The sequence below is a fragment of the Prionailurus viverrinus genome, chromosome E2 (genome assembly GCF_022837055.1).
Source record: "Prionailurus viverrinus isolate Anna chromosome E2, UM_Priviv_1.0, whole genome shotgun sequence".
NCBI classification, from domain to species: domain Eukaryota; kingdom Metazoa; phylum Chordata; class Mammalia; order Carnivora; family Felidae; genus Prionailurus; species Prionailurus viverrinus.
Window position 1 is genome coordinate 3,803,737 of NC_062575.1, and position 27,455 is coordinate 3,831,191.

The 27,455-nt window shown below is 46.3% G+C and overlaps 2 protein-coding genes across 30 annotated transcripts in view; one reads left to right on the plus strand and one right to left on the minus strand.

Annotated features, from left to right (window-relative positions):
• Positions 1–21,578, minus strand: part of LOC125152948 (leukocyte immunoglobulin-like receptor subfamily B member 3) — a 40,200-nt gene extending 18,622 nt beyond the window's left edge. For 19 of the 28 annotated variants that reach the window (XR_007147368.1, XR_007147369.1, XM_047835642.1 and 16 more), the window contains exon 1: positions 3,347–3,927. Coding sequence is in view for 20 of the 28 variants with exons in the window: in XM_047835642.1 (XP_047691598.1) it covers positions 3,347–3,586 (240 nt within the window). In the remaining 8 variants the exon portion in view is untranslated. Of the gene's footprint in view, positions 1–629; positions 740–3,346; positions 3,964–10,245; positions 10,513–21,542 lie in introns of those variants that run through there. The other 9 variants (XM_047835648.1, XM_047835653.1, XM_047835649.1 and 6 more) reach the window with 6 other exon arrangements.
• A 482-nt stretch (positions 21,579–22,060) lies between these two features.
• Positions 22,061–27,204, plus strand: CDC42EP5 (CDC42 effector protein 5). Of its 2 annotated transcripts, none has more exons than XM_047835673.1 (3): positions 22,061–22,456; positions 22,707–22,842; positions 26,599–27,204. In XM_047835673.1, exon 3 carries the CDS (start codon positions 26,675–26,677, stop codon positions 27,134–27,136), a length of 462 nt encoding a protein of 153 aa, XP_047691629.1. In that variant the 5' UTR covers positions 22,061–22,456; positions 22,707–22,842; positions 26,599–26,674; the 3' UTR covers positions 27,137–27,204. The 2 variants fall into 2 exon arrangements, with proteins under 2 accessions (XP_047691629.1, XP_047691628.1); XM_047835672.1 differs by having other exon boundaries at positions 22,067–22,456; positions 26,675–27,204.
• The last annotated feature ends 251 nt before the right edge of the window (positions 27,205–27,455 follow it).

Sequence of the window (27,455 nt, forward strand, 5' to 3'; positions counted from 1 at the left end):
CAATATCTTGCCCTCCTCACCCACATCCTTGCTGTCCAATTCCCTGAGAATTACGCACTCAAATTCTCCCTGCTCCTCAAATTCTTCAAAGAACTGGCTCATCCCGCCTTTCCAACTCTGTTTTCCACCTGATATCCCCACCAGAGTAGAACCACCATAATTCATGTGAGGGCAAGGTCTTGCAATGCAAAAAATTTCAGTAAAAAAAAAAAAAAAAAAAAAAAAAAACAAGAAAAAATGGCTAGAGTCCATTCTAAGTGTTTTAATACCCACCCCCTTGGTTTTTGTTGGCAACCAGCCTGGTTTCCGGGCTCATAGAATGCAATGAAAAATTTGTGGAAATGCAAGAATCGTAAATATATGTCTAATCTGGACAGTGATGTTGCAAAATAGGAATCCAAAAGTACAAAATAGTAAGAAATGATAGGAATACGTGCTTTCTTTCTCTCTCTTTTTTTTTAAGTAATCTCTACACCCAACGTGGGGCTCAAACTTATGACCTCAAGATTGAGAGTCACATGCTCCTCCACCTGAGCCAGCCAGGTGCCCTGTGAAAGTTTCTTTAAGAGCTGACAGAACCCAATAACATGCTGAGGCAGGAGGCCCTTTGGGTATGACCCTTTCTTTACCTTGGCCTTCCAGAAAATTCTTAGCCAGATGAACATGGGTTCCAACGGGGATAGCCTCAAATGATGTGGTATTGTGGTCTGTTCCAGGCTACCGTTCAGCTCTATTCTCCCTAAAGGATGATGGGAATTTCCCATTTCAGAACCGAAACAGAAGTTGGAGGGGAAAGAGGAAGCAGAGCTCAAAACAAAAATGAAATAAATTCTATCTTTGGGTTCAGAAGGCTGTGGAAATCGAGGGTTTAGCTTTCTAGGATTATGGGAGCAAATTCCAACGTCTTTGGTGAAATGACTGGGTCTCTGAAGACATTCAAAGTAAAGGGAACAATTGACCAGTGAGCTCAGTGCAGCCTGAGGTGACTGTTTATGAACCCCGAAAAGTGGAAATGCCCTCAATACTCATCTTTCAGTGAAGATATGGTCAAGACAGCTCTGGATAGAGACAACCTCCAGCCAGTTAAAACCAGAATTAAGGACATTTAAGCATCTGGGAAGAAACACACCATACTGAGCAAAGAAGTGAGGGAACAGAAAGGGATGTGTATTTATGGGTCGTCTCAATTTTGCATTACTCCCATGGAGAGAAAAGACTAGCAACAAATACCAGGATTAACACAGGTCGGTTTGAATTGTAGGATTATCAGGTTTTTATTTCTTCTTCCTACTTTTCTGTGATTCCTGAGTGTTCTGTGATGAACGAACTGTTTATACAATAATAATAAGATACAAATGTATCAATAAAAAAAGGAAATTTGTAGAAGGTCCAGGAGTCCAATGAGCAGACACTGCATGAAATCCCCTGAATTTACATGTTAAAGCAGCCCTATTTCATTTCCCTCTGCTTGACTGCTGACTTCATATTAGATCTGCAGGTTTTAGAAGCATGTCCATGGGTACCCCATCCCAAGGATACTCATGAATCTTCACATTTGGTGTGGGGACTTCCTCTGAAGCAATGTCAACCCCAATCCCTAGCTGGGGAGAACCTTGAAGCAATAGGGGCTGGGAGCCCATAAATATATTCCCAAGTGTCTCATCATTTGGAAGGAAAACTCTGGATGGTATTCTGTTCTCTCTTGGAGATGCTGATAAAGTCTGGTCCACACGACCTACTGTAGCAACCTTAGGAAAGAATCCCTAATTCGGGAACCCCTCTCCCCATCTCATTCTTTCTTTCTTTCTTATTTACTTATTTTTAAATGTTTGTTTATTTTTTTGAGAGAGAGAAAGAGAGTGTGTGTGAGAGGGAAGCACAGAACCTGAAGCAGGTTCCAGGCTCTGACCTATCAGCACAGGGCCTGACATGGGGCTCGAACCCACGAACCATGAGATCATGACCTGAGCTGAAGTTGTACGTTTAACTGACTAAGCCATTCAGGTGCCCCATCATCCTTGATGCCAAAGAAACTACCTGCACTAACATATTTGCCTTAGGCGCTGCTTTTAGAATCACTAACACTAATTCAAGAACTAGAAAATTCCATGAGGTTTCTCCCCCCAGTGACATGACTGCTTCTCTAATTGCTCAAGATTCCTCACCATAACTAGCCCAAGACGTCTTCTTACTGATTTATTCACCCATTCACCATTCAGTAAGTCTTACTCCTGTTCATTTCAGAAATAGCGAAACATGGGGTGCCTGGGTGGCGCAGTCGGTTAAGCGTCCGACTTCAGCCAGGTCACGATCTCGCGGTCCGTGAGTTCGAGCCCCGCGTCAGGCTCAGGGCTGATGGCTCGGAGCCTGGAGCCTGTTTCCAATTCTGTGTCTCCCTCTCTCTCTAACCCTCCCCCATTCATGTTCTGTCTCTCTCTGTCTCAAAAATAAATAAACGTAAAAAAAAAAAAAATTAAAAAAAAAAGAAATAGCGAAACATGTCAACCCACAGCCACCAAATGAAGAGATAATGTTGAGCAAAATGGATATATTCTCTGCCCTCATGGAAGATCTAGCGTCACTGAGAAAGCCCAATTAATAAAACAATTACACGAATAAGTCTAATGTAGGAACCAGGATTAGTCCCATGGTGGAAAGTTTTAAAGCAACAGGACAACATAAGGTAAAGAGATAACCTGTTTTATGGATTCCAGATTGAAGGTGACGAGGGAAAATTATTTAAGTTACAGCTAAATGCCAAGCATGAATTGATATTATAGGAATTAAGTGACGTTAAGAGGAAGAAGAAAGCTCATCACAAGTGCCCTCCTCAGTACCCATTACCCACCTAGCCCATCCCCCACCCACTTCCCTCCATCAACTCTGTTTGTTCTCTATCCTGAAGTGTCTCTTGTGAAGTTGGGGTGGGGGGGGGGGGGAGGACGGCAAGATGGCGGAACAGCATGGAAGGTTTTTGTGCAACCCTGAAATACAGCCAGATCAACGCTGAACCATCCTGCACACCTAGAAAACTGATCTGAGGATTAACACAACAATCTGCACAGCCTGAATCACAGAATTCAGCAGGTACATGGCGCGGAGAGCTGAACTGGGGGAGAAAGTCACCCAGGGCAGGGAGCTGTTTGTGCTTCCGGAGAGAGGACGGAGTCCGGGGAGAGTACAGGACGCTTCCCCCCACCCCCAACGCCCGAAAGCGGCTGGAGAGAAAAGAAAGTTCATGCAAGGGACTGAACAAAAAAGGGAGAAAGGAGAAGGAGAGGGTTTAAATTCCATTAAACTCTGTAAACAGGGGGAGCGCAGAGTCCAAATTTCCGCAGCTGCATACCTGGTGGAGCTCTGATGGGAGGGGCGAATCCCCAGGCGCAGAGAGCGAGCGAGGTCCTCGGGCCACACGGGAGGCGGTTCCCCTTCTGGGAGGAATCCCAAAGGGCAAAGGTCTCAGCGGATCCTGGAAAACAACCACATTCGCTGGTGCTGGAACAAGGCGTTGGGGGGTGAAGCCTGGCGCCAGATGTGAGTTGTGATTTTCCAGAATCCCCGAAATGCTGCTGCTACACGCCCGCATGAACTTTTTCTGGGGCGGGCTGGCACCGGGCTGCGGTCTATGGTCGTTGGCAGCAGCACAGTCTGGAGAACGTTCCCGGGGCGGCCGGCAGGTGAGACCCTCCCGCAGAAGGTCTGAGCGGGGACAAAGCCGCAGTCCCTCAGAAGTGACCGGCGGGAAACAGCCGCGTCTGAGATAAAATTCAGGAGGGAGGAGCTGCCTGGCAACCTGACAGCTTGCTCAGGGACAGTGTGGAAGCAGGGAGTGGAGGGAAGCCGGACACAGAGGATGAGCGCGCGATTGCTGGCCGGAGAGAACAGAGTTCTGATACAAGAGACCCGCTACCTGGGTGACGCCATTTTTGCCCCTCCGCCCATGCGCACACACGCCTAGGTGCGCCGCAACATCTACCCCAGTAAGCTAAGCAGCGCCATCTAGTGGAGAACCGAGGCGTTACACGAAGCCCCGCCCAACTGCCAACTGCGCTCTTCAGGAACAACACGAGTCTTTCCACCTGCTTAGTTTATGGACTACAAAGTGCTTCATAGTTCAACGTCTAGGGGAAACTGATGTAATTTCAATCGTATTTCAGTCTGTTTGCTGGTCCATCTATTCAATTTTTTTTCTTTTCTTATTCTTCAATACAGAAAGAGAAAAAATTTATTTTTATTTTCCACTTCTACTAAAAATATTTTTCTTTAATTTTTTTCTACTATGTTTTTTACTCTTTTGTAAATTTTTCAAATTCTATTTTTTTACTTCCATCATTTCATTTTATTCTCTTTCATTGTATTCATTTTTTTAAATTTTCAAACATTTTCCTTTTTTCTTTTCCTTTTTTAATATTAAATATAATTTATTGTCAAATTGGTTTCCATACAACACCCAGTGCTCATCCCAATAGGTGCCCTCCTCAGTGCCCATCACCCACTTTCCCCTCTCCCTCACCCCCCATCAACCCTCAGTTTGTCCTCAGTACTTAAGAGTCTCTTATGCCTCCCTCCCTCCCTGTAACTTTTTTTTCCTCTTCCCCTCCACCATGGTCTTCCTTTAAGTTTCTCAGGATCCACATATGAGTGAAAACATATGGTATCTGCCTTCCTCTGCCTGACTTATTTCACTTAGCATAATACCCCCCAGTTCCATCCACGTTGCTGCAAATGGCCAGATTTCATTCTTTCTCGTTGCCAAGAAAAAATTTGTTTTGAAGAACCTCCACTGTACCCCAATGTTTATAGCAGCACTTTCAACAATAGCCAAATTATGGAAAGAACCTAAATGCCCATCAACTGACAAATGGATAAAGAAGATGTGGTTTATATATACAGTGGAATACTACTTTGCAATGAGAAAGAATGAAATCTGGCCATTTGCAGCAATGTGGATGGAACTGGGGGGTATTATACTAAGTGAAATAAGTCAGGCAGAGAAAGACAGATACCATATGTTTTCACTCATGTGTGGATCCTGAGAAACTTAACAGAAGACCATGGGGAAGGGGAAGGGGGTAGGGGAAAAAAGTTACAGAGAGGGAGGGACGCAAACCATAAGAGACTCTTAAATACTGGGAACAGGGGCACCTGGGTGGCTCAGTCGGTTAAGCATCCAACTTAAGCTCAGGCCATGATCTCGCGGTCTGTGAGTTTGAGCCCCGCATAGGGCTCTGTGCTAACAGCTCAGAGCCTGGAGCCTGCTTCAGATTCTGTGTCTCCCTCTCTCTCTGTTCCTCCCCTGCTCATGGTCTCTCTCTCTCTCTCTCTCTCTCTCTCTCAAAAATAAACATTAAAAAAATATTGAGAAAAAACTGAGGGTTGATGCGGGGTGAGGGAGAGGGGAAAGTGGGTGATGGGCATTGAGGAGAGCACCTGTTGGGTAAGCACTGGAAACCAATTTGACAAAAAATTATATTTTTTTATATTATAATTCAGGGGTCTGTCCACCAAGAAGATCTACCAATTTTAAACATTTATGCTCCAAATGTGACAGCACCCAAATATATAAATCAATTGATCACAAACGTAAAGAAACTCATTGATAATAATACCATAATGGTAGGGGGCTTCAATATCCCACTTACAGAAATGGACAGATCATCTAAACAGAAAATCAACAAGGAAACAATGGCTTTGAAAGACACACTGGACTGGATGGACGTAACAGATATATTGAGAACATTTCATCCTAAAGCAACGGAATACACATTCTTCTCCAGTGCATATGGAACAGTCTCCAAATTGATCACATACAAATAAGCCCTCAACAAGTACAAAAAGATCGAGATTATACCATGCATATTTTCAGACCACAACGCTATGAAACTCGAAATCAACCACAAGAAAAAATGTGGAAAGATAACAAATACTTGGAGACTAATGACCATCTTACTAAAGAATGAATGGGATAACCAAGAAGTTAAAGAGGAAATTAAAAAGCACATAGACGCCAATGAAAATGATAACACTGCAGCCCAAAACCTCTGAGATGCAGCAAAGGCAGTCATGAGTGAAATATATAGCAATCCAGGCCTTCCTAAAGAAGGAAGAAAGGTCTCAGGTACACAACCTAACCTTACACCTTAAAGAGCTGGAGAAAGAACAGAAAATAAAGCCCAACACAGGCAGAAGACAGGAAATAATAAAGATCAGAGCAGAGATCAATGCTATTAAAAAAACCAACAACAGTAGAACAGATCAATGAAACCAGAAGCTAGTTCTTTGAAAGAATTAAGAAAATTGATAAATCCCTAGCTAGTTTGATCAAAAAGAAAAAAGGAAGGACCCAAATAAATAAAATCAAGAATGAAAGAGGAGAGATCACAACCAACACAGCAGAAATAAAAACAGTAATGAGAGAATATTATGAGCAATTATATGCCAATAAAATGGGCAATCTGGAAAAAAATGGACAAATTCCTAGAAACATATAAACTACCAAAACTGAAACAGGAAGAAACAGAAAATTTGAACAGACCCATAACCAGGAAAGAAATTGAATTAGTAATCAAAAATCTCCCAAAAAACAAGAGTCCAGAGCCAGATGGCTTTCCAGGGTAATTCTACCAAACATTTAAGGAAGAGTTAACACCTATTCTCTAGAAGCTGTTCAAAAAAATAGAAATGGAAGGAAAACTTCCAAAGTCTTTCTATGAAGCCAGAATTACCTTGATTCCAAAACCAGACAGAGACCCCACTAAAAAGGAGAACTATAGACCAGTTTCCCTGATGCAACATGGATGCAAAAATCCTCAACAAGATATTAGCCAACTGGGTCCAACAATACATTAAAAAAATTACTCACCACAACCAAGTGGGATTTATATGTCAGATGCAGGACTGGTTCAATATCCGCAAAACAATCAATGTGATTCATCACATCAATAAAAGAAAGGACAAGAACCATATGATCCTCTCAATAGATGCAGAGAAAGCATTTGACAAAATACAGCATCCTTTCTTGATAAAAAAAACCCTCAAGAAAGAAGGATCATACCTCAAGATCATAAAAGCCATATAGGAAAGACCCACTGCTAATATCTTCCTCAATGGGGAAAAACTGAGAGCTTTCCCCCCTGGGATCAGGAAGAAGACAGGGATGTCCGCTCTCACCACTGTTATTCAGCATAGTATTGGAAATCTTAGCCTCTGCAATCAGACAACACAAAGAAATAAAAGGCATCCAAATCAGCCAGGAGGAAGTCAAACTTTCACTCTTTGCAGATGACATGATACTCTTTATGGAAAAGCCAAAAGATTACACACACACACACACACACACACACACACACAAAACCCTGCTAGAATGGATCCATGAATTCAGCAATGTTGCAGGATATAAAATCAATGCACAGAAACTGGTTGCATTCCTATACACCAGTAATGAAGCAACAGAAAGAGAAATCAAGGCATCGATACCATTTACAATTGCACCAAAAACCATAAAATACCTAGGAATAAATCCAACCAAAGAGTGAAAAATCTATACACTGAAAACTATAGAAAGGTAATGAAAGAAATTGAAGAAGACACAAAAAAATGGAAAAAGATTCCATGCTCCTGGATAGGAAGAACAAATATTGTTAAAATGCCAATACTATCCCAAGCAATCTACATATTCAATGCAATCCCTATCAAAATAACACCATCATTCTTCACAGAGCTAGAACAAACAATCCTAAAATTTGTATGGAACTAGAAAAGACTCTGAATGGCCAAAGGAATGTTGAAAAAGAAAACCAAACCTGGAGGCATCACAATTCTGGACTTCAAGATGTATTACAAAGCTGTAATCATCAAAGACAGTATGGTACTGGCACAAAAAACAGACACATAGATCAATGGAATGGAATGGAGAGCCCAGAAATGGACCCACAAGTATATGGCCAACTAATTTTGACAAAGCAGGAAAGAATATCCAATGGAAAAAGACAGTCTCTTCAGCAAGTAGTGCTGGGAAAACTGGACAGCGACATGCAGAAGAATGAACCTGGACCACTTTCTTACACCATACACAAAAATAAACTCAAATGGCCTTTGATCTTGGCCGCAGCAACTTCTTACTCAACACGTCTCCAGAGGCAAGGGAAACAAAACCAAAAAGGAACTACTGGGACCTCGTCAAAATAAAGCTTCTGCAGAGCAAAGGAAACAATCAGCAAAACTGAAAGGCAACCGACAGAATGGGAGAAGATATTTGCAAATGACATATCAGATAAAGGGTTAGTATCCAAAATCTATAGAGAGCTTACCAAACTCAACACCCAAAAAACAAATAGTCCACTGAAGAAATGGGCAAAAGACATGAATAGACACTTCTCCAAAGAAGACATCCAGATGACCAACCAACATATGAAAAAAATGCTCAACATCACTCATCATCCGGGAAATACAAATCAAACCACAACGAGAGGGGTGCCTGGGTGGCTCAGTTGGTTAAGCATCCAACTTCGGCTCAGGTCATGATCTCACAGTTCACAAGTTTGAGCCCCCCATTGGGGTCTGTGTTGACAGCTGAAAGCCTGGAGCCCAATTTGGATTCTGTGTATGTCTCTCTCTCTGCCCCTCTCCCAGTCACACTCTGTCTCTCTCTCTCTCTTTCAAAAATAAATAAACATTTAAAAGAAATTTTTTTTAAGCTTGGGACACTTAGCAAGGTCACCTCCTTGCTGGGAAGTGATTATCATTTCAACTGTAAATACAGAGACAGTGTCTGCATGGGGGTTCGACATGATCTCAGAAAAACATGTGTGGGATGTTCAGATTACTGAAGGCTATTCATAGCTATTGGCAGTGATGGATCAATTGAGAGAAAGATGAAGAGAGAGAGAGGTCCAGCGGCCCCACAGGCAGAGCAAGTTACATGAAGAAGTGGCCCAGATGCACACGGTCTCCACTCCTGCTACACTATCTGTCTCACAGCCTGCACTTATGCTCGTGGGGTGCTCCGTATGATCAGCTTACAGAGGACGGGAAAGCTTGGACATGTTTAACGATGGTCTTGCACAATATGCGTGCAGCACCTGAAAGTGGATGTTGCGCCACTGTAGCCCCTCCCTGGGACACCCCTGAAGGACATGGTGAAGGAAATCCTCCCAGTGGACAGAATTTTGAGCAGTGCATGTGGTTGTCCACTGTGCTTGGAAAGGGAAATGACCAGAAATAGGATTATATACCAATTCGTGGGCTGTGGCCAATGGTTTGGCTGGATGGTCGGGCACTTGGAAGCAACACAATTAGGAAATTGGTGACAAAGAAGCCTAGGGAAGAAGTAGGGGCAAAGAAAAAAGACCATGAAGATAATTGTGTCCCATCTGAATGCTCACAAAAGAGTGACCTCAGTGGAGGAGAATTTTGATAATCACGTGGATGGGATGCCCCGTTCTGTGGATACCAGTCAGCCTCTTTCCCCAGCCACCCCTGTCATTGGGTGCATGAACAAAGTGGCCACAGTGGCAGGAATGAGGGTTGTGCATGGGCTCAGGAACAGGGACTGACACTCAATAAAGCTGACCTGGTTTTGGTCATTGCTGAGTGCCCAATCTGCCAGCAGCAGAGACCAACACTGATAGGGAATCATTCCTCAGGGTGATCAGCCAGCCACCTGGTGGCAAGATGATTGCACTGAGACTCTCCCGTCATGGAAGGGGCTGTATTTTGTCCTTACTTCAGTAGACCCTTACTCTGGATTCAAATTTACCTTCCATGCACACAATGCTTCTGTCGAAACTACCATTGGTGGGCTTACAGAATGTCTTGACTGCTATCATGCTATCCTTGCATCTGACCAAGGAACTCACTTCACAGTCAAAGAGGTGAGGCAATGGCCTCATGCTCGAGGACCATAGGAGAAGGGAAGGAAAAATAAGATAAAAACAGAGAGGGAGGGAAACCATAAGAGACTCTTAAGTACAGAGAACAAACTGAGGGTTTATGAGGGTGGGGGCTTGGGGTGGAGAAAATGGGAGATGGGCATTGAGGAGGGCACTTGTTGGGATGAGCAGTGGGTGTTGTATGTATGTGATGAATCACGGGAATCTACTCCCAAAGCCAAGACTACATTGTGTACACTGTATGTTAGCTAACATGACAATAAATTACTAAAAAAAAAAAAAAAAAGACTATTAACTCCAGCAATAGTAAAAAGCTGTGCAATAAAGAGGAAAAAAAGGAATTCACTGGTCTTACCATGTTCCCCACCATCCTGAAGCACCTGGCTTGATAGAATGCTGGAAAGGCCTTTGAAGATTCAGCTACGGCATCAGCTAAATGGCAATACATCACAGGGCTGAGACATTGTTTTCCAGGACGCTGTACATGCTCTGAATCAGTGTCTAATGTATGGTTCTGTTTCTCCAGTAGCCAGGATTCAAGACTCCAGCAATCGAGGGCTACAAATGGGAATGACACTATTATTCCTAGTGACACACTAGCTAAACTGTTCCTTCCTGTCTTATGCTTTCCTTCCTGTGACCTTACGCTTTGCTGGCCTAGAGCTCTTATTCCAAATGCGTCCACTAGGAGATGCAACCATGATTCTATTGACCTGGAAGCGAAGAATGCCTCCAGGCCACTTTGGGCTCCTCCTGCCTCTGAATCCACAGGCACAGAAAGGACTTATTGATTACCAATGGGAGACTGGATTGCTGCTCTGTTGTGACAGAGGTGAGAAAGAGTATGTCTGGAACACAGCAGATCCCTTAGGGTGTCTCTTAGTACCACCTGCCCTGTGAATAAGATCAATGAGAAATCACAACAATTTAATCCAGACAGGACTACTAAACAGCCCAGTCCCTTCAGCAGGGTAGATTTGAATCATCATACCAGGCAAAGAACCACAACCAGCTGAAGTGTTTACCCAGGACAAAGAAAATATGGAATGGGTGGTGGAAAAGGTAGTTATAGATACCAGCTATGACCACGTGACCAGTTACAGACATGAAGCCTGCAATTGTCATTAGCATTTCCTCCTAATTTTATTTTAAATTATATTATTATATTATATTATATCTTTATAAGTATCTTTGTTTTCTGTTTTCTTCCCTCTCCTGTCTCTTAGCATCTAACATAAAATGTATTAGTTTATATCATTGTATTTATTTAAGTACTATCAACTTTACGCCATAGTAATGAGCTATGAGATACAAGGAAAAGAGTGAATATCACCCAAGGACTTTGATCCTATTCTGAGGAAAGGATTGGTGTGTTTCCAGCTGTATGAAGGGTGGTTGCATCATATCGGGTGGAAGTATGACCTCATCATCATGTTTATCTGGAGATTAATTATAGTTTGAGATGCATATGGGTGGCAAGTTGACAAAGGGCTTTGTGATAGTTAATTTTGTGTGTCAACTTAGCTGGGCCCATGGTCGGATGTGTAGTAAAACATTATTCTGGATGTTTCTGTGAGGGTGTTTTTGGATGCTTTAACATTTATTTGGTAAGTTTCCATCGAATGATGAATGGATAAAGAAAATGTGGTGTATATACCCAATGGAATATTACTCAGCCATCAAAAAGAATGAAATCTTGCCATTTGCAACAACATGGGTGGAGCTAGAAAGCATTATGCTAAGTAAAATATGTCAGTGAGAAAGAGACAAATACCATATGATTTCACTCATATGTGGAATTCAAGAAACAAAACAGATGAACATAGGGGAAGGGGGGCAATGAGAGAGGGAAGCAGACCATAAGAGACTCTTAACAGTAGAGAAGAAACTGAGGGTTAATAGATGGAGGTGGGTGGGAGATGGGCTGGATGAGTGATGGGGATTAAGGAGGGTACTTTTGATGAGCTCTGGGTGTTGTATGGAAGTGATGAGTCACTGAATTCCACTCCTGAAACCAATTTTACCATATATGTTATCTAACTAAAATTTAAATAAAAACTTAAAATTAAAAAAAATTTTATTTGATGAACTTTGAGTAAAGCAGGTTGCTCTCCATAATGTGAGTGGGTCTCATCCAATCAGTTAATAGAACAAAAACTGATCTCCTCTGAGCAAGAAGGAATTTTGCCAGTGGACAGCCTTTGGACCTGAACATCAGCCTTCCTGAGTCTCCAGCCCGCCAGCCCACCCTTCACATTGTGGACTTACTAGCCTCCATAATGGCATAAGCCAATTCCTTATAATAAAGCTGTTTATATATATACACACATCTTATTTGGTTCTGTTTCTGGGACAAACTCTGACTGATAACAGTGGGAACAGGGCTTCCTTTTGAGATGATGAAAACACCCTGAAACTAATTAGAGGTGACAGCTGCACAAGATTGTGAATGTACCAAATGCCACCGAATTGTACACTTTTAAATGGTTAACGGTCAATTCTATACTATATGAACTTTCTTGCAACAGGAAGAAACAGCTATGATGTAATTAATGTTTGTAAAGCAGGAAGAACAGCCTTGACACTTTATGGGTGCGTGTACTCAGATTGTACACGTATCCAGAAAAGACAACATTGCGACCAAAGTCCAGAGTACTTTCTTTATTGCTGTCTCTCTGCCTGCCCCAGTGTAGACTAGAAATTATGTTCCCCAGACGACAGCATTCTGTGGTCAATGTGATCCGCATCTACATGTTGAGCTTTCCTCTCTCCTGCAAAATTCTGTCTCCTTCTTTGGGTGTCCCCAGCACCCTGGACCTGTGTATAAGCACCCTCCCTATTTCACCCATCAGGACCCAACCTCCCGTGGGTGGGTTCTGTCTTTGCTGTCCATGGTGCTGATCGGGACTTCCCTATTCGGTACGTTTCAGCACCATGGCCAGAATCTATGGGGGGGCGGTGCACAAATTTGCCATATTCTGATACCTCGGTTGGCAAGCTTGGCTTACTGAGCCCTTATCTTTGGTCCTCCTATATAGTCTCCACGAAGGAGTCAAATAAAAATATTCAGTCAGAACTTAAGAGTAAGTTGCAAAAATACAGGGGGATGTCAGTATTTGACATTAACTCAGACCCCCTTGGCAATCCGTGCATCCTGAACAGAGACAGAATTCAGAAGCTCAGAATGTTAGCCCCACACTCAGCATTAATGTTACCTTAAGCTCATTACCGCAGAAGATCCCTTACCAGACCAAGTTCAGGGTACCGACTTTTGAGCATGGCCAAAGGATAACAGACTTGGGGGTACGGCAAACTGGTTAACAGACTTGGGGGTACGGCAAACTGGTTTCAAAACATAGAGCTGCCTCTTGCTAGCTGTGTCCTTGGGAATATCATTTCACCTCTCTGAGGCTCCCTCTGCTTTTCTGTAAGATGGGTGCCTGCTTCGCAGGAATGTTCAGAAGGTTGATTGATGGTCAGAGATTGTTATACTCTGCCTTTCACAGGAGACAAGAAGTTCAGCTAAGTGGGAAAGATCTGGAGCCGGGTAGCCTGGGATTTGACCGTAGGTCTGTCTCATTAACTACATGACTTAGGGAGGGTCACCCCCATGCCTCTGTGTTGTCATGTATACAATGAGGATAATGCTAGGATCTATTTCACAGGGTTTTGGTAAGAAACTAAACAGTTTTATATGTGGTGTGTGGAGTAAGGTGCCTGACATAGAGTTAGCTCTCATGCAGGAATGAGAGTTGTTATCATCAGCATCATCATCATCATCATCATCATCACCCTAGTCATTATGTGCCAAGACACAGCCTGATAAACTGCCTGTGTTCAGGAATGACGGATGCTCTTTGATAGATTACTGTTAGAACCGCTGACAACTGATACAGGTAAAGACACTGAGGCCAAGAGCTGAAAGTGACCAGCCTGGGGTCACATGGGCAAGAGTTGGTGGAAATGGGGCCCGAAGCCAAGCCTGTATGATGCCAGTGAATGGGCTTTTACCACAATCCCACCTGCTCAGCAAGGCAGGAAGGATCTGAGGAATCCCCTCTACCACTCCAGAGGCTCAGAGTACTTGGCCAGGAGTTTGGCCCTTCCCTCCTGCCTCAGATGTTCCACTGGTACCAGAAGAGTTGCTCCTGCAGTGGAATCCCAGGACCTTTCCCTGGGTGGGGCAGAGGAGTAAGGAATTGTACATGGTCTTAGCTGCATGGGAGATACAGGCACTGGGAGATGGCTCAGTGGGAAGGAGGAAGGAGCTGAGACTCATGACAGGGCACTCCAGAGACAGAACAAGGCTGTCCTGGGAAGCAGGCAGACTGGTTGCAGACCACTCCTGGTGCCATGGTTTCTCCTGGGGCTCCCTCTGCTGGCATGGTCCTCACCCCGTCTCTTCTGCCTCCCTTTCTGTCTCCATCTTTGTGGGGCCTCTTCTCTCTGATATAGATTTCTCTCTTTCTCTTTATGTGTGTTTCTGTCTTTCTGTCTCTGTCTCTGTCTCTCTCTCATTCTCTCTCTGTCTCTCCTCTCTGGGCCTCTCTCCTCTCCCTCTGAACCTAGATAGGGGTGTTTCAAAGTCCTTTTGGGTGCTGGAAATCCCTTCTGGTGGCAAAACCCGACCTTGGGCTACCCTGCACCTCAACCTCCCCTGTTCACATCCCTGAGCCGGTGGAGAAACCCCCATAGCTCGTGCATTGGCCACTGCACCCTTATGGCCTCTGACTCCCCTGGCCTCCATTTCCTCATGTGCTGCTCAGAGCCTGGAGCCTGCTTTCAAATTCTGCATCTCCCTCTCTCTCTGCCCCTCCCCCCTCTCAAAAATAGACATTAAATTTTTTTTTCATTAAGTAAAATTAAGTAAATTTTAAATTTCAGTTCTTCAGTTCCACTAGCCACATTTCAAGAGCTCAGCAGCCACACATGGCTACCATATTGTATAATGCAGATAATAGGACATTCCCATCATTCCAGAAAGTTCTGTTGGACAGATCCCTGTCTTCCTTGCTCCTGGGGGTCTTCTCCATCGTAGAACATACCCTCTCTTGTATTTTCCATCACTCCTTCCCTGTCAGGGTCAGCCTGCCTGAATTAAAATCCCACCTGCACACCTTAACAGCTACATTAGCTAAGTTACCTAAAAATTAAAATTAATTTAAAAATGAATTTTAAAACACCTTTCTGTTGTGTGCCTCAGTTTCCTTATTTGTAATATGAGGATAATAATATCAACCTCCACCACCCACCAAACACACAATGCTATTGCAAGAATTAAATGAGGTTACATACAGAGAGGGCTTAGAGCAGTTTCCAGAAGATTCTAAGCACTCGATAGATGTTAGCTGCTGTTATTATTATTATCGTTGTTGTTGTTGTACATCATTTTCAAAATGCAGAAGGGGCGCCTGGGTGGCGCAGTCGGTTAAGCGTCCGACTTCAGCCAGGTCACGATCTCGCGGTCCGTGAGTTCGAGCCCCGCGTCAGGCTCTGGGCTGATGGCTCGGAGCCTGGAGCCTGTTTCTGATTCTGTGTCTCCCTCTCTCTCTGCCCCTCCCCCGTTCATGCTCTGTCTCTCTCTGTCCCAAAAATAAATAAACGTTGAAAAAAAAAAAATTAAAAAAAAAAAAAATGCAGAAATAAGCTCAAGCCTCCTTTTGAAATATGTATGTAGGGGCACTTGCCTGGCTCAGTCAGTAAAGCATGAGATGCTTAATCTCCAGGTCATGAGTTCAAGCCCCACATTGGGCATAGAGATTACTTTTAAAAACAAAGTAAAATAGAGGCGCCTGGTGGTTCAGCCGGTTAAGCCTCTGACTCATGATTTCAGCTCAGGTCATGATCTTGCAGTTCATGAGTTCGAGCCCCACGTCAGGCTCTGTACTGACAGCTCAGAACCTGGAGCCTGCTTCATATTCTGTCTGTCTGTCTGTCTCTCTCTCTCTCCCCCTCCCCTGCTCATCCTCTGTCTCTCAAAAATAAATAAACGTCAAAAAAATTCTTTTCAGTGTTTTCTTTGAGCACCATCTCGATCAGCAGTACTCAACAAGAGACAATATCCCCCCTACAGGGGACATTTGAGGGGAGGCAGGGGTGTTACTGGTATCTAGTGGGTGGGGGCCAGAGGATGGGGCTGCACATCCCACATGCACAGGACAGCCCACCCGTGACAAAGAATGATCTGGCTCCAAATGGCATAGGACGAAGGTGGAAAATGCTGGTCTATGTGTTTGCAAGAACCCAGACCATTTGGGAAGTGTACACCCCAAATTAATTTCAGGGGATACACAAGATGGAGACTGGATTGGAGAATGCCATCGAAACCTTATTAGTTGAGGTCTATTTCTCGATCTTTACAAACAGGATGTGTTCATGTATTGTTCATGTAACTAAAAACTACATTAACAACAAAACAAAATAGTAGCAAATGTATCCAAAGCAACCAAAGAAACAATACTCTTTTTCTGACCCCTATCTGACTCTTATCTCTCCTCCGTTCCTGTCACTGCCAGACTCCTGGGGTCTGCACCTCCTCTCTGCCTCCTCCCCCACCCAGGGCAATCTGGCTTCCATTGCCAGCCCCCCAGCTGCTCACCCAGGCCATTATCAGGTCTCTGGGTTGTTACTGAATCCAGTGAATCTTCTTATCACGTTGGCCTGCTTTTGAGACTGCGGTGAGAGACTGTCTGACTTCCCTGAGCTTCTGGATCCCATCTCTCTCCCCCTCTTCCTCTGGCTGCTGCCAGGACCTTGTCCAAGCAAGTTTCTTTCCTTCTTGCTAGCCCTCCAATGTCACACTTCTCGGATGCTTTGTCCCAAGCCTCTGCTCTTCCTGCACTTCACCCCAGAACCAGCTACACAATCGGGGTGGGGTGTGCATTGCAAATGAAAATGTGGGGTCCCTTGTTCAAAATTGTTAATAATTTCAAGATAGTCACAGGAGATTATTAAACCAAGTGCACAGCACTTCTGAGCACAGGGCCCCAAGCGAGTGTGCAGGTCAGTGGCCCATAAACTCACCTTGCTTCCTGCTTTCCTGGGTACAACCCCCAGCCTGTCTCACTCCCACCCCCTTTTCTCCACCTTGATGATGGCCTCATCATCCCCCAGGACCTGCTTTCTGAGGGTTGTTGAGGTAGACAAAATGCACTTCTCAAGATGTCCAGGCATGAATGCCCGAAACTCACGAATATGTTGATCACAGAGCAAAGGGACTTTGCAGATACGATTAAAGTAACTTACAGACCTTAAAATAGATTATCCTGGTGTGATGGTGAATCTTGTGTCCACTTGGCCAGTCCACAGCACCTGGTTATTTAGTCAAGCACTAACCCAGGTGTTGCTATGGAAACATTTTGTAGATGTGGTTAAATGTCTACAGTCACTTTACTCTAAGTAAAGGAGAGAACATGGCGGGGGGAGGGGTCTCTTCCAATCAGTTGAGCAAAATAAAGGTTTCTCTGAGGGAAAAGGAATTCTGCTCCATCTTCTCCTGACCGACAGAGCTTCCAGTCAGTCCTGTGGATTTGTGTCCTGCCAGCCCTACAAGCACAAAACCCAATTCCTTGCAACAAATCATATATATATGGTGTATATATATATATATATATATATAGTAAATAATCATATATATATTGTAACTAATCATATATATATGCAACTAATATATATATATATTGAAACTAATCATATATATATTGCAACTAATCATATATATATGCAACTAATATATATATATATATAGCAACTAATCATATATATATGATTTGTTAACCGTATTCCCTAGTAATCAGTAGAAATTAATATTTTATATATATCTTAACTATGTAGGTATCTTAATTATATATCTTCTTTGTTTGGTTTGGATACATTTGCTACTATTTTGTTTTCAATGTAATTTTTAGTTACACAACAATACATGAACACATCCTATTTGTAGAGAGAGAAGTAAACTTTGACTAGTAAGGTTTTGATGACCTTCTCCAATCCAATCTCCATCTCACGTATCCCTGTATATCTTAGTACGTGTGTGTATGTACATACACGTAGGTTATGTCCTGGTTCCCTGGAGAACCCTGACTGATACACCTGTGTTACCCAGGTAGGCCCATCTAATCACATGAGCCCTTAGAAGCAGAGAACTTTCTGTGGCCAGAGGCAGGAGAGAGATGAAGAGAATGGGGAATCCAAGAGATTTGAAGCCTAAGAGGGATTCAACTCACTGCCGCCAGAGGGGAGCTTCATGGAAAGCATGAGGAGGCAGACAGCTTCTAGGAGCAGACCAGGCCCCAGCTGACAGCTAGTCAGAGCCAGGAACCTCAGTCCTATGGCCACAAGAAACTGAATTCAGCCAATACCTTGAAAGAGCTTGGAAGAAGATCGCCATATCGACATCTTGATTTCAGCCCTGAGAGGCCTAAGGACCCACCCGGACTCTGACCTACAGACATCGTGGAATAAAAAAATGTGGTGGTTGGCACAAAAACAGACACATAGACCAATGGAATAGAATAGAAACCCCAGAACTAGACCCACAAACGTATGGCCAACTCATCTTTGACAAAGCAGGAAAGAACATCCAAAGGAAAAAAGACAGTCTCTTTAACAAATGGTGCTGGGAGAACTGGACAGCAACATGCAGAAGGTTGAAACTAGACCACTTTCTCACACCATTCACAAAAATAAACTCAAAATGGATAAAGGACCTGAATGTGAGACAGGAAACCATCAAAACCCTAGAGGAGAAAGCAGGAAAAGACCTCTCTGACCTCAGCCGTAGCAATTTCTTACTCAAAACATCCCCAAAGGCAAGGGAATTAAAAGCAAAAATGAATTACTGGGACCTTATGAAGATAAAAAGCTTCTGCACAGCAAAGGAAACAACCAACAAAACTAAAAGGCAACCAAAGGAATGGAAAAAGATATTTGCGAATGACATATCGGACAAAGGGCTAGTATCCAAAATCTATAAAGAGCTCACCAAACTCCACACCCGAAAAACAAATAACCCAGTGAAGAAATGGGCAGAAAACATGAATAGACACTTCTCTAAAGAAGACATCCGGATGGCCAACAGGCACATGAAAAGATGCTCAACGTTGCTCCTTATCAGGGAAATACAAATCAAAACCACACTCAGGTATCACCTCACGCCAGTCAGAGTGGCCAAAATGAACAAATCAGGAGACTATAGATGCTGGAGAGGATGTGGAGAAACGGGAACCCTCTTGCACTGTTGGTGGGAATGCAAACCGGTGCAGCCGCTCTGGAAAACAGTGTGGAGGTTCCTCAAAAAATTAAAAATAGACCTACCCTATGACCCAGCAATAGCACTGCTAGGAATTTACCCAAAGGATACAGGAGTACTGATGCATAGGGGCACTTGTACCCCAATGTTTATAGCAGCACTCTCAACAATAGCCAAATTGTGGAAAGAGCCTAAATGTCCATCAACTGATGAACGGATAAAGAAATTGTGGTTTATATACACAATGGAGTACTACGTGGCAATGAGAAAGAATGAAATATGGCCCTTTGTAGCAACGTGGATGGAACTGGAGAGTGTGATGCTAAGTGAAATAAGCCATACAGAGAAAGACAGATACCATATGTTTTCACTCTTACGTGGATCCTGAGAAACTTAACAGAAACCCATGGGGGAGGGGAAGGAAAAAAAAAAAAAAAGGTTAGAGTGGGAGAGAGCCAAAGCATAAGAGACTCTTAAAAACTGAGAACAAACTGAGGGTTGATGGGGGGTGGGAGGGAGGGGAGGGTGGGGGATGGGTATTGAGGAGGGCACCTTTTGGGATGAGCACTGGGTGTTGTATGGAAACCAATTTGACAATAAATTTCATATATTGGAAAAATTAAAAAAATTTTAAAAATGCGGTGGTTGTCAACCATATAGGTTGTGGAGATTCTTTCCACCATCAATGGAAAAACAATACTCTCATCCTTGCTTCTCTCTCTCCTGCAAATCCCTTTTGGTTCTCAAGTCCAAGTGAACCTGCCTGAATCCCTTTGCGTTGTAATTTCCTCTCCATTCTTGTGGCCCTGGCTCCAACTCAGGTCCCTCTCCAGGGTCCCTGCACCCAGCCTCACAGCTTCCTGGCCAGGGCCGGGAAAAGGACACTGCCAAAAAAAAAAAAAAATTAAGGAAACATCAAAGATTCAGTAACCAAGGTTGACAACGCTGTAACACAACAAACGAATAAATGCGACAAAAAGGATCAATAACACATCCGTGATGAACAAAATATCAAAAACTTAAATGAAGATGGGATCAGAGTGACTGATTTTTTTCCTTTTGTCCCGGGACCCCAAAAAGCTTTCCACCAGCCTGATCCTGTCTTTCCTTGAAGTTTTGACTTTTTTTTTTTGTTCATTTTATACATCCATTTTCAAAATAGGGCATTAAAATGTTCTTTTATGTTAGACAAAATGTGGTCTATCTGTGCCATGGAATATCATTCAGCCATAAAATGAATTAAGCACCAACACATGCTACAGCGTGGATGAACCTTGAGGACACTATGCTCAGTGAGAGAAGTGGAACACAGAAGGCCACATAGCATAGGATTCAGTGTCTGTGAGACGTCCTGAACAAGCAAATCCAGAGAGACAGAAAGCACACTGGTGGCTGTAGGAGCTGCAGGTGGGGAAATAGGGAGGGACTGGCTTAGGGACAAGGGGCTTCCTTTAGAGGGTGATGAAAATGGTTTGGAGCTGGACAGAGGTGGTGGTTGTGTAACACTGGGGATGTACCAGACATCACTTTTAAATAGTTCCTTTAATGTGGTGTGGATTTAACGCCAAAAAAAGTGTTTGCTAAAAATCTATATTTAATTATATTATTTATCTTGGTTACTGAGTTTTGTGTAAACCACCCCCCCATCCACCCTAAATCCAGCCTAAAATGCTGGATTTGAAATGCAGCATTCCTCTTGTGAATCCCAGAGGGAACTTTCTTCTTTCTTTCTTTCTTTCTTTTATTTTTTTTAAGCAGGGCAAAGGGACGGGGAGCTTTAAGGACTGCAATTTTATTTTATTTATTTTTAAGTTTATTTCTTTTGAGAGAGAGAGCATAAAAATTGGGAAAGACAGAGAGAGAGGGAGAGAGAATCCCAAGCAGGCTCTGAGCTGTCAGCACAGAGCCACACGCCGCCGGGCTCAAACTCACAAACTGTGAGATCATGACCTGAGCCAAAGAGGGATGCTTAACGGACTGAGCCACCCGGCGCCCACCCTCCAGGAACTTTCTTTTTTTTTTTTAAATTTTTTTAACGTTTATTTATTTTTTTTTGAGACAAAGAGAGACAAAGCATGAACAGGGGAGGGTCAGAGAGAGGGAGACACAGAATCTGAAACAGGCTCCAGGCTCTGAGCTGTCAGCACAGAGCCCGACGCGGGGCTCGAACTCACGGACCGCGAGATCATGACCTGAACCGAAGTCGGCCGCTTAACCAACTGAGCCACCCAGGCACCCCCCTCCAGGAACTTTCTAATCCCTGGATCCGACCCTGCTATCCTATCCTGGGGTACCCCTTCAGTACCCCAGGCTCCAGGACAAAAATCTAAGATCCCAGTGGCTTTTGAGCTGATCTCTGCATTTTAGAGAGTGCTTTTTGCCTGTGGTCCTCCTCTGCTCACCTGGGCTCCCAGCCTGCTCTGAGTCTTCTTCCTCTTCTCCTCGGCTCTACAACCGGCCCCTCCTTGGAGGCTTTGTTCAAGCTTCACTTCCTTGTTACCTGTGAGATTGACTCTCCTCGCCAGCCCCAGCTCACAACTAAGACAGCCTCCTCCCTGGGCCTCCTCCCAACCAGCCTCCTCTCTGGGGACTCCACTCTCCTGGGAAGGCCCTCACTCGTGTGCCTCCTGGGGGGGATCTTCCCAACATTCAAATCTGAGTCTCCTCTTGTCACCAAAAGGTGCAAATGCTCAGAGTCATGGAATGATCTTTCCATGAGCAGTGTCAGGCAGGGACATTCGCCCAGGAAACTCTCCAAAGCAGGGTCAGAGCTGCTCCTGCGGGCTCAGGGACCTTGTCTGTTTCATTCTCTCACATTCTCTTTCCCTCTCCCTCCCTCTCCCTCCCTCTCTCCTGCCCTCCCTCTACACACACACACACACACACACACACACACACACACACACACCACAGACACTCCTCCAACAGCTGCAATCTGGAAGAAATTACTCTTCTAAACAGCCAGACTTCCCCAGTTTCAGGAAATTCCAAGCTGGGCAGGAGGAGGGGCTGGGCTGGGAGGGGGGCGCGCCCTGTCCATCCCCCCACCCCTTCTGCGTGTCCTCTGTGCGCACCCGGTCCGGCCCAGGCCCGCCCCCACACTCAGCCCGGAGGCTTCTGCTCTTCCACCACCGCTTTCCAGTCCTTTAAATCCTAGAGGCAAAACTTTCGGGGGATAAGGAAGGCGGGGAGGGGCCTGGGCCTTAACCCTCTCTGCCCCGGAGGGACTGGGCTGGACTGGGCAGTGACTTCGCGGCCCGTTTGGGCTCCTACCATGGCCCCCCGAGAGGGGCTGACACTTCGGTCCCCGGTGCAGGTAAGAAGGGACCCGAGGCCAGGGCCTGCCAGGGGTGGGGGCCCGGACTCCTTGGGTCTGAGGCAGGGAGGGTCGGCGGCCTGGACCCCAGGGTCCGAGGGGGGGCGGGGGTGGGACCTGGGACTCCTGGGTCTGAGGAGTGTGAGAGGTAGGAGGCAGGACCCCTGGAACCTGAGAGGGGAGGGGTCCTGAGGAGGAGGACGCCTGGGTCCTGGACCCCCCCTCCAGGTCCCGCATGACACTTTGCCAGGTGTGATCCGCCCGGAGGAAAAAGGAAGAAGGAGCGGACTTGGGACTCGGAGGCAGAGGCGGGCTCCGAACCAAGGAGAGGGGCGTCCCAGTCGGAGCCCGAGAGCGCGCCTGCCCCACTCCGCGAGGGCCACGAGGTAAGGGGCAGCGGGGAGCCGGGGTCCCGGGGCCCCGGCTCAGGTCCGGGGGGCACGCGGGACGAGACGCGCGAAGGGACCGCAGGCGGCAGCCACGTGGCCCCAGCAAGCGCGGCGAGCCCAAGGCGTGGGGGGGGGGGGGGTGTCTCCCACCCGCGGACCCGGCCCCGCCTCGGCCCCACCCGCCTGGCCACCTCTCCCCCAGAGCCGAGAACCGGTCGGGCCGGGTCTGGAGCGGGCGGTTATTTCCGTCTTGGCGGGGCTGGGGCTGGAGGGGACGGAGGTGAACCAGCTGTGCCCTCCTCTCCTGCAGCTGCAGCTGCGGGCCTGCAGGGGCGCAGGGAGGCGGGAGGAGGGCGGCCCGGCCGAGTCGCGGGGCCAGGGCCCCCGGGCTCCCACCCTTGCGCCAGCACTCCGCCAAACAACAGCGCTCTGTACGAGCCTTGGCCGGCTGACGGAGTTTTTCCGAGCATGATCTCATTGTGTCGAGCACTCAGCTCTGCTAGAAGGAGACTAGAGCCTTCTATTTAAGAGGACACCGAGGCTGGAGCCACTTACCCGAGGCCCTCAGAGCTAGCACCAAGAGGCCGCGCTCGAAAACGGTTTCTAATTCATTGCGCTCAGTCTGGAATGGAAAAAAAAAAAAAAAAAAAAAAAAAGCAAAGCAAACAGATATGGTCAAGGGTGCAGGAAATCCCGGGACTTTGGAGCATCTCCGGACGTTGTTTTTTCCATGGGGATAACACACCCACCCGCCCCATCCAAAGGGGTCTGTGGGCAACAGGGTGGCCAGCTTTAGACTCTCAAGTTTAGACTCTGCCTGGTGTCCAAACCGAGCCCCCCACATTTGTTGCCCTGTGACTCCGGGCAAGTTACTCCCTCTCTCTGTGCCTCAGCCACCACATCTGTAAAATAAGGGTCCCCCCCCCCTCACTGGGTTGTTCTGAGGATTGAATGAGTTTGTTTATTTGAGTAAACCATTTAGGCCCCCACCTGGCCCAGAATAAGGACTTAGGAAATACAATATCAGCATCATGAATATACTTTTCAAGTACGCCTAGCAAACAGGCTTTCTGACTCCCATTTTTCAGTGGAGTAAACTGAGATTTAAGGTTGAGGAAGGTAGTTCAGGGTCCCACGGAAAGGTGTGTTTGGCCAGGCACTGGGAAAATGGTGGTAACGTGGCCTGGGAGAGCCACAGAAGGGTGGCATGAGGGACAAGCTAGGGCGTGGGCAGGGCGAAGAGCCAGCGGCTGAGAGCTGCCCAGGGAGGGGTCAGTTCAAGAGGCAGCAGGCAGTGGAAGTGGTAAGTCTGGGCTCCGGAGTCCCACAGAGCTGGTTTTGTGACCTTGGGCAAGTGTGTCCTTCTCTGGGACTTGGGAGAATGATCTAAGGTGGCCACTGAACATTTATTAAACTTCTGCTTTGGCTGTGTGTGCTGGGTCCTGTGCCCAGACTTTATTGGCAACATCTCACCAGTTCTTGCAAAGGGACTGTGACATGTTATGGGATCACCCTATGTCCCTAGGTTCCTTTTTTTTTTTTTTTTTTTTTTTTTTTTTTTTTTTTTTTTCAGGAGGAAATGAGGTCAGAAAGGTTAAGTAACCTGCCTAAGGCCACACACACCACACAGCCAGACCGAAACCTGGGCGGTTGGCTGAGCTGTGATCTTTTTTTTTTTTTTTTTTTTAAATTTTTGAGACAGAGACAGAGACAGAGAGCCTGAGTGGGAGAGAGGCAGAAAGAGAGGGAGACAGAGAATCTGAAGCAGGCCCCAGGCTCCGAACTGTCAGCTCAGAGCCCGACACAGGGCTTGAACCCACCAACCACGAGATCATGACCCCAGCCGAAGTCGGGCGCTCAACTGACGGAGCCACCCAGGCGCCCCCATTCGGTGTTCTTTTCACCTGCAGCTCACTCCACAGTAATGATGGGCACCTACTAGCTCTGGGAGCAGATTTTTTTAATTTTACACTGTGGGTTGAAATTCATTAATGAGAAAAAGTCAGCGTTTAAAACAAATAAAATAGATTAGGATTGAAAACATCTGAGTGCCTTAGCTTGTAAGTCTTGTTTCATCCAATGTTTGTTCCCTTTTATTGGGGGAGTGGTGGGGAGGAAAGGCCATTACGTGCCGGGTTATAATTAGAATATATTTACTCATCTAGGTGAGGTCAGAGGAGTTTGAGAAACACTGCAGAGGTGATAAAATCAAGACTGGTTTTTCCAGGGAAATAAACGTAAAGTGTGTGTGTGTGTGTGTGTGCGCGCGCGCGCGCTGCGCGCGACGTGCGTGTGTGTTTGGGTGGGGTAAAGGACAATCCTCAGAACACATCCAGCCATGGTTATTTTAAATCCTTTTAGCTTTAATTTTTCTCTGCATTTTCAGTGATGTTTCCCAGAGTGCTAGTTACTGAAAGAATAGTGCTGACTGCTTTACCTTCTTCATAGGGTTTTATCAAATCTAAATTGTGTTCTAGTTACTTGGGGGGACACATCCTCCTCCCCACCCCACCCCCCCAACAACTGGCACCACCAATTGGCTGGCACTATTACAAGTACAGTTTTCTTTAATTGAGGTTTTTCTACATGCCCTTCAAGGAAGGTGGTGTTATTTTATCCATTTTTTTTAATGTTTTTTATTTATTTTTGAAGGAGAGACAGAGCATGAGCGGGGGAGGAGCAGAGACAGAGGGAGACATAGAATTTGAAGCAGGCTCCAGGCTCTGAGCTGTCAGCACAGAGCCTGATGCGGGGCTCAAACTCACGAACTGTGAGATCATGACCTGAGCTGAAGTCGGACGCTTAACTGACTGAGCCACCCAGGCACCCCTTATCCATTTCATAGAGAGGAAACAGACATAGAGAAATCACATAATTTATCCCACTCATACAGCTGGCAAAGGGTGGTGCTTCAATTCAAACAGAAAGGCGATTTTTTATGATGATGATAACAGTGACTGTTAAAACAAAAGTACAAGGTCATCAAAGCCCCTCCCAAAAGTTCCATAAAAACAGCCAGGTTCCAGGATGTGGGCAAAGGTTGGCAGGCATTTCCAGGTACCATAGAGCCCAGGGGAGCCACGAGGTAGTAACACAGCTATTCCTGTAGTGCACAAGCAGCCAGCTTCAGATTTGCGCTGTTCTTGCTCATTTTTAGAGAAATTTGCAAAAAGTAAGACATTGTATTGTCTCTTTCGGAATCAAATACTCATGATAAAATGCTGTGCAAGTATACAGATTCCCAGGCCCACCTTAGACCTAAATTTGAGTTTCCAGGCAGGCCTGCATTGGGACTTGCTTGTGCCCTAGGCAAAGGTCTCGTGGACATATATTAATTTATATTTTATAGCTGTGTTGGTGTAAAGGCAAATCTTTCCCACACGTTTTAAAATATATTAAAACATTTTAACATTCTCTTAGGCCTCTCCAAGTGTGGTGGGTCCCAGGCACTGTGCCTGCGTCCCTCCCCTCCATGGACAAAGTCATCCCGCCTTCAGGGAAGGGGCCTGGGAATCTCTGTCGGGCAGAAGCCGGAGTTTCTCCGTCAAGTTTAGGAAACACTCGGAAGAGTCGGTGAAGCACCGTTGCCTGGCCTGTAGGGAGACTCGAATATTAGTAATTAGTGGAATTAGCATGGCGTGGTGGTCGCGGGCCAACCTCCATTGGGGTCTGCGACCTCGGGCCTCCGGGAGCCGCTGTTTCCCCACCTGTCAAACGGAAGTAATCCCTCCTTTGAACCGCTCGCTGCCTTAGGCCCAGGGTGGGAACGCGGCCTCGCTCGCTCACTCGCTCCCGGAGGAGGCAGCGCTGACCCGGCCCTACCCCGCAGATGCCGGTGCTGAAGCAGCTGGGCCCCGCGCAGCCCAAGAAGCGGCCGGAGCGCGGCGCCCTCTCCATCTCCGCGCCGCTCGGCGACTTCCGGCACACGCTGCACGTGGGGCGCGGTGGCGACGCCTTCGGGGACACTTCGTTCCTGAGCCGTCACGGCGGCGGGCCGCCGCCCGAGCCCCGGGCGCCGCCCGCCGGGGCCCCGCGCTCCGCGCCGCCGCCCGCGGTGCCGCAGCCCCCGCCGCCGGTCCTCCGCACGCCCGCGCCCGCCGACCCGCTGCTGTCCTTCCACCTGGATTTAGGCCCCTCCATGCTGGACGCGGTGCTGGGCGTCATGGACGCGGAGCGCCCGGGGGCCGCTGCCGCCAAGCCCGACTTGGACCCCAGCTCCGGGGCACAGCACCCCAGGGCCCGCTGCCACCCCAGCGCGGACCTCGAGAGGGACGACGTCATCGGCCTGTAGGCACCCCTGTTCCTGATGCTTTTACCATCTGGCACCCCACTTCTTTATACATAAATGGCTAAGGTCTCTGCCCCGGGTTCTGCCTGTTTATTTTGCACGTAGGAAGGGAACATGGCGGGGAAGCAGGGGTGTCCGCGATGGGGTCCCGGCGCCTTTAAGGGCCAAGTGTGTCACCTCGACCTCTATTCCCGCAAAGACTGGACCGAAGTCGAGGTCGGATGATTGCCCTGGTGAGATGTGGCCCCTTTAACAGAGGAGAGGCGTGGTTAGACGGTGCCCCTTTTAGGGGCGGTGTCCCCACGTGTGGGCTTTCACAGCC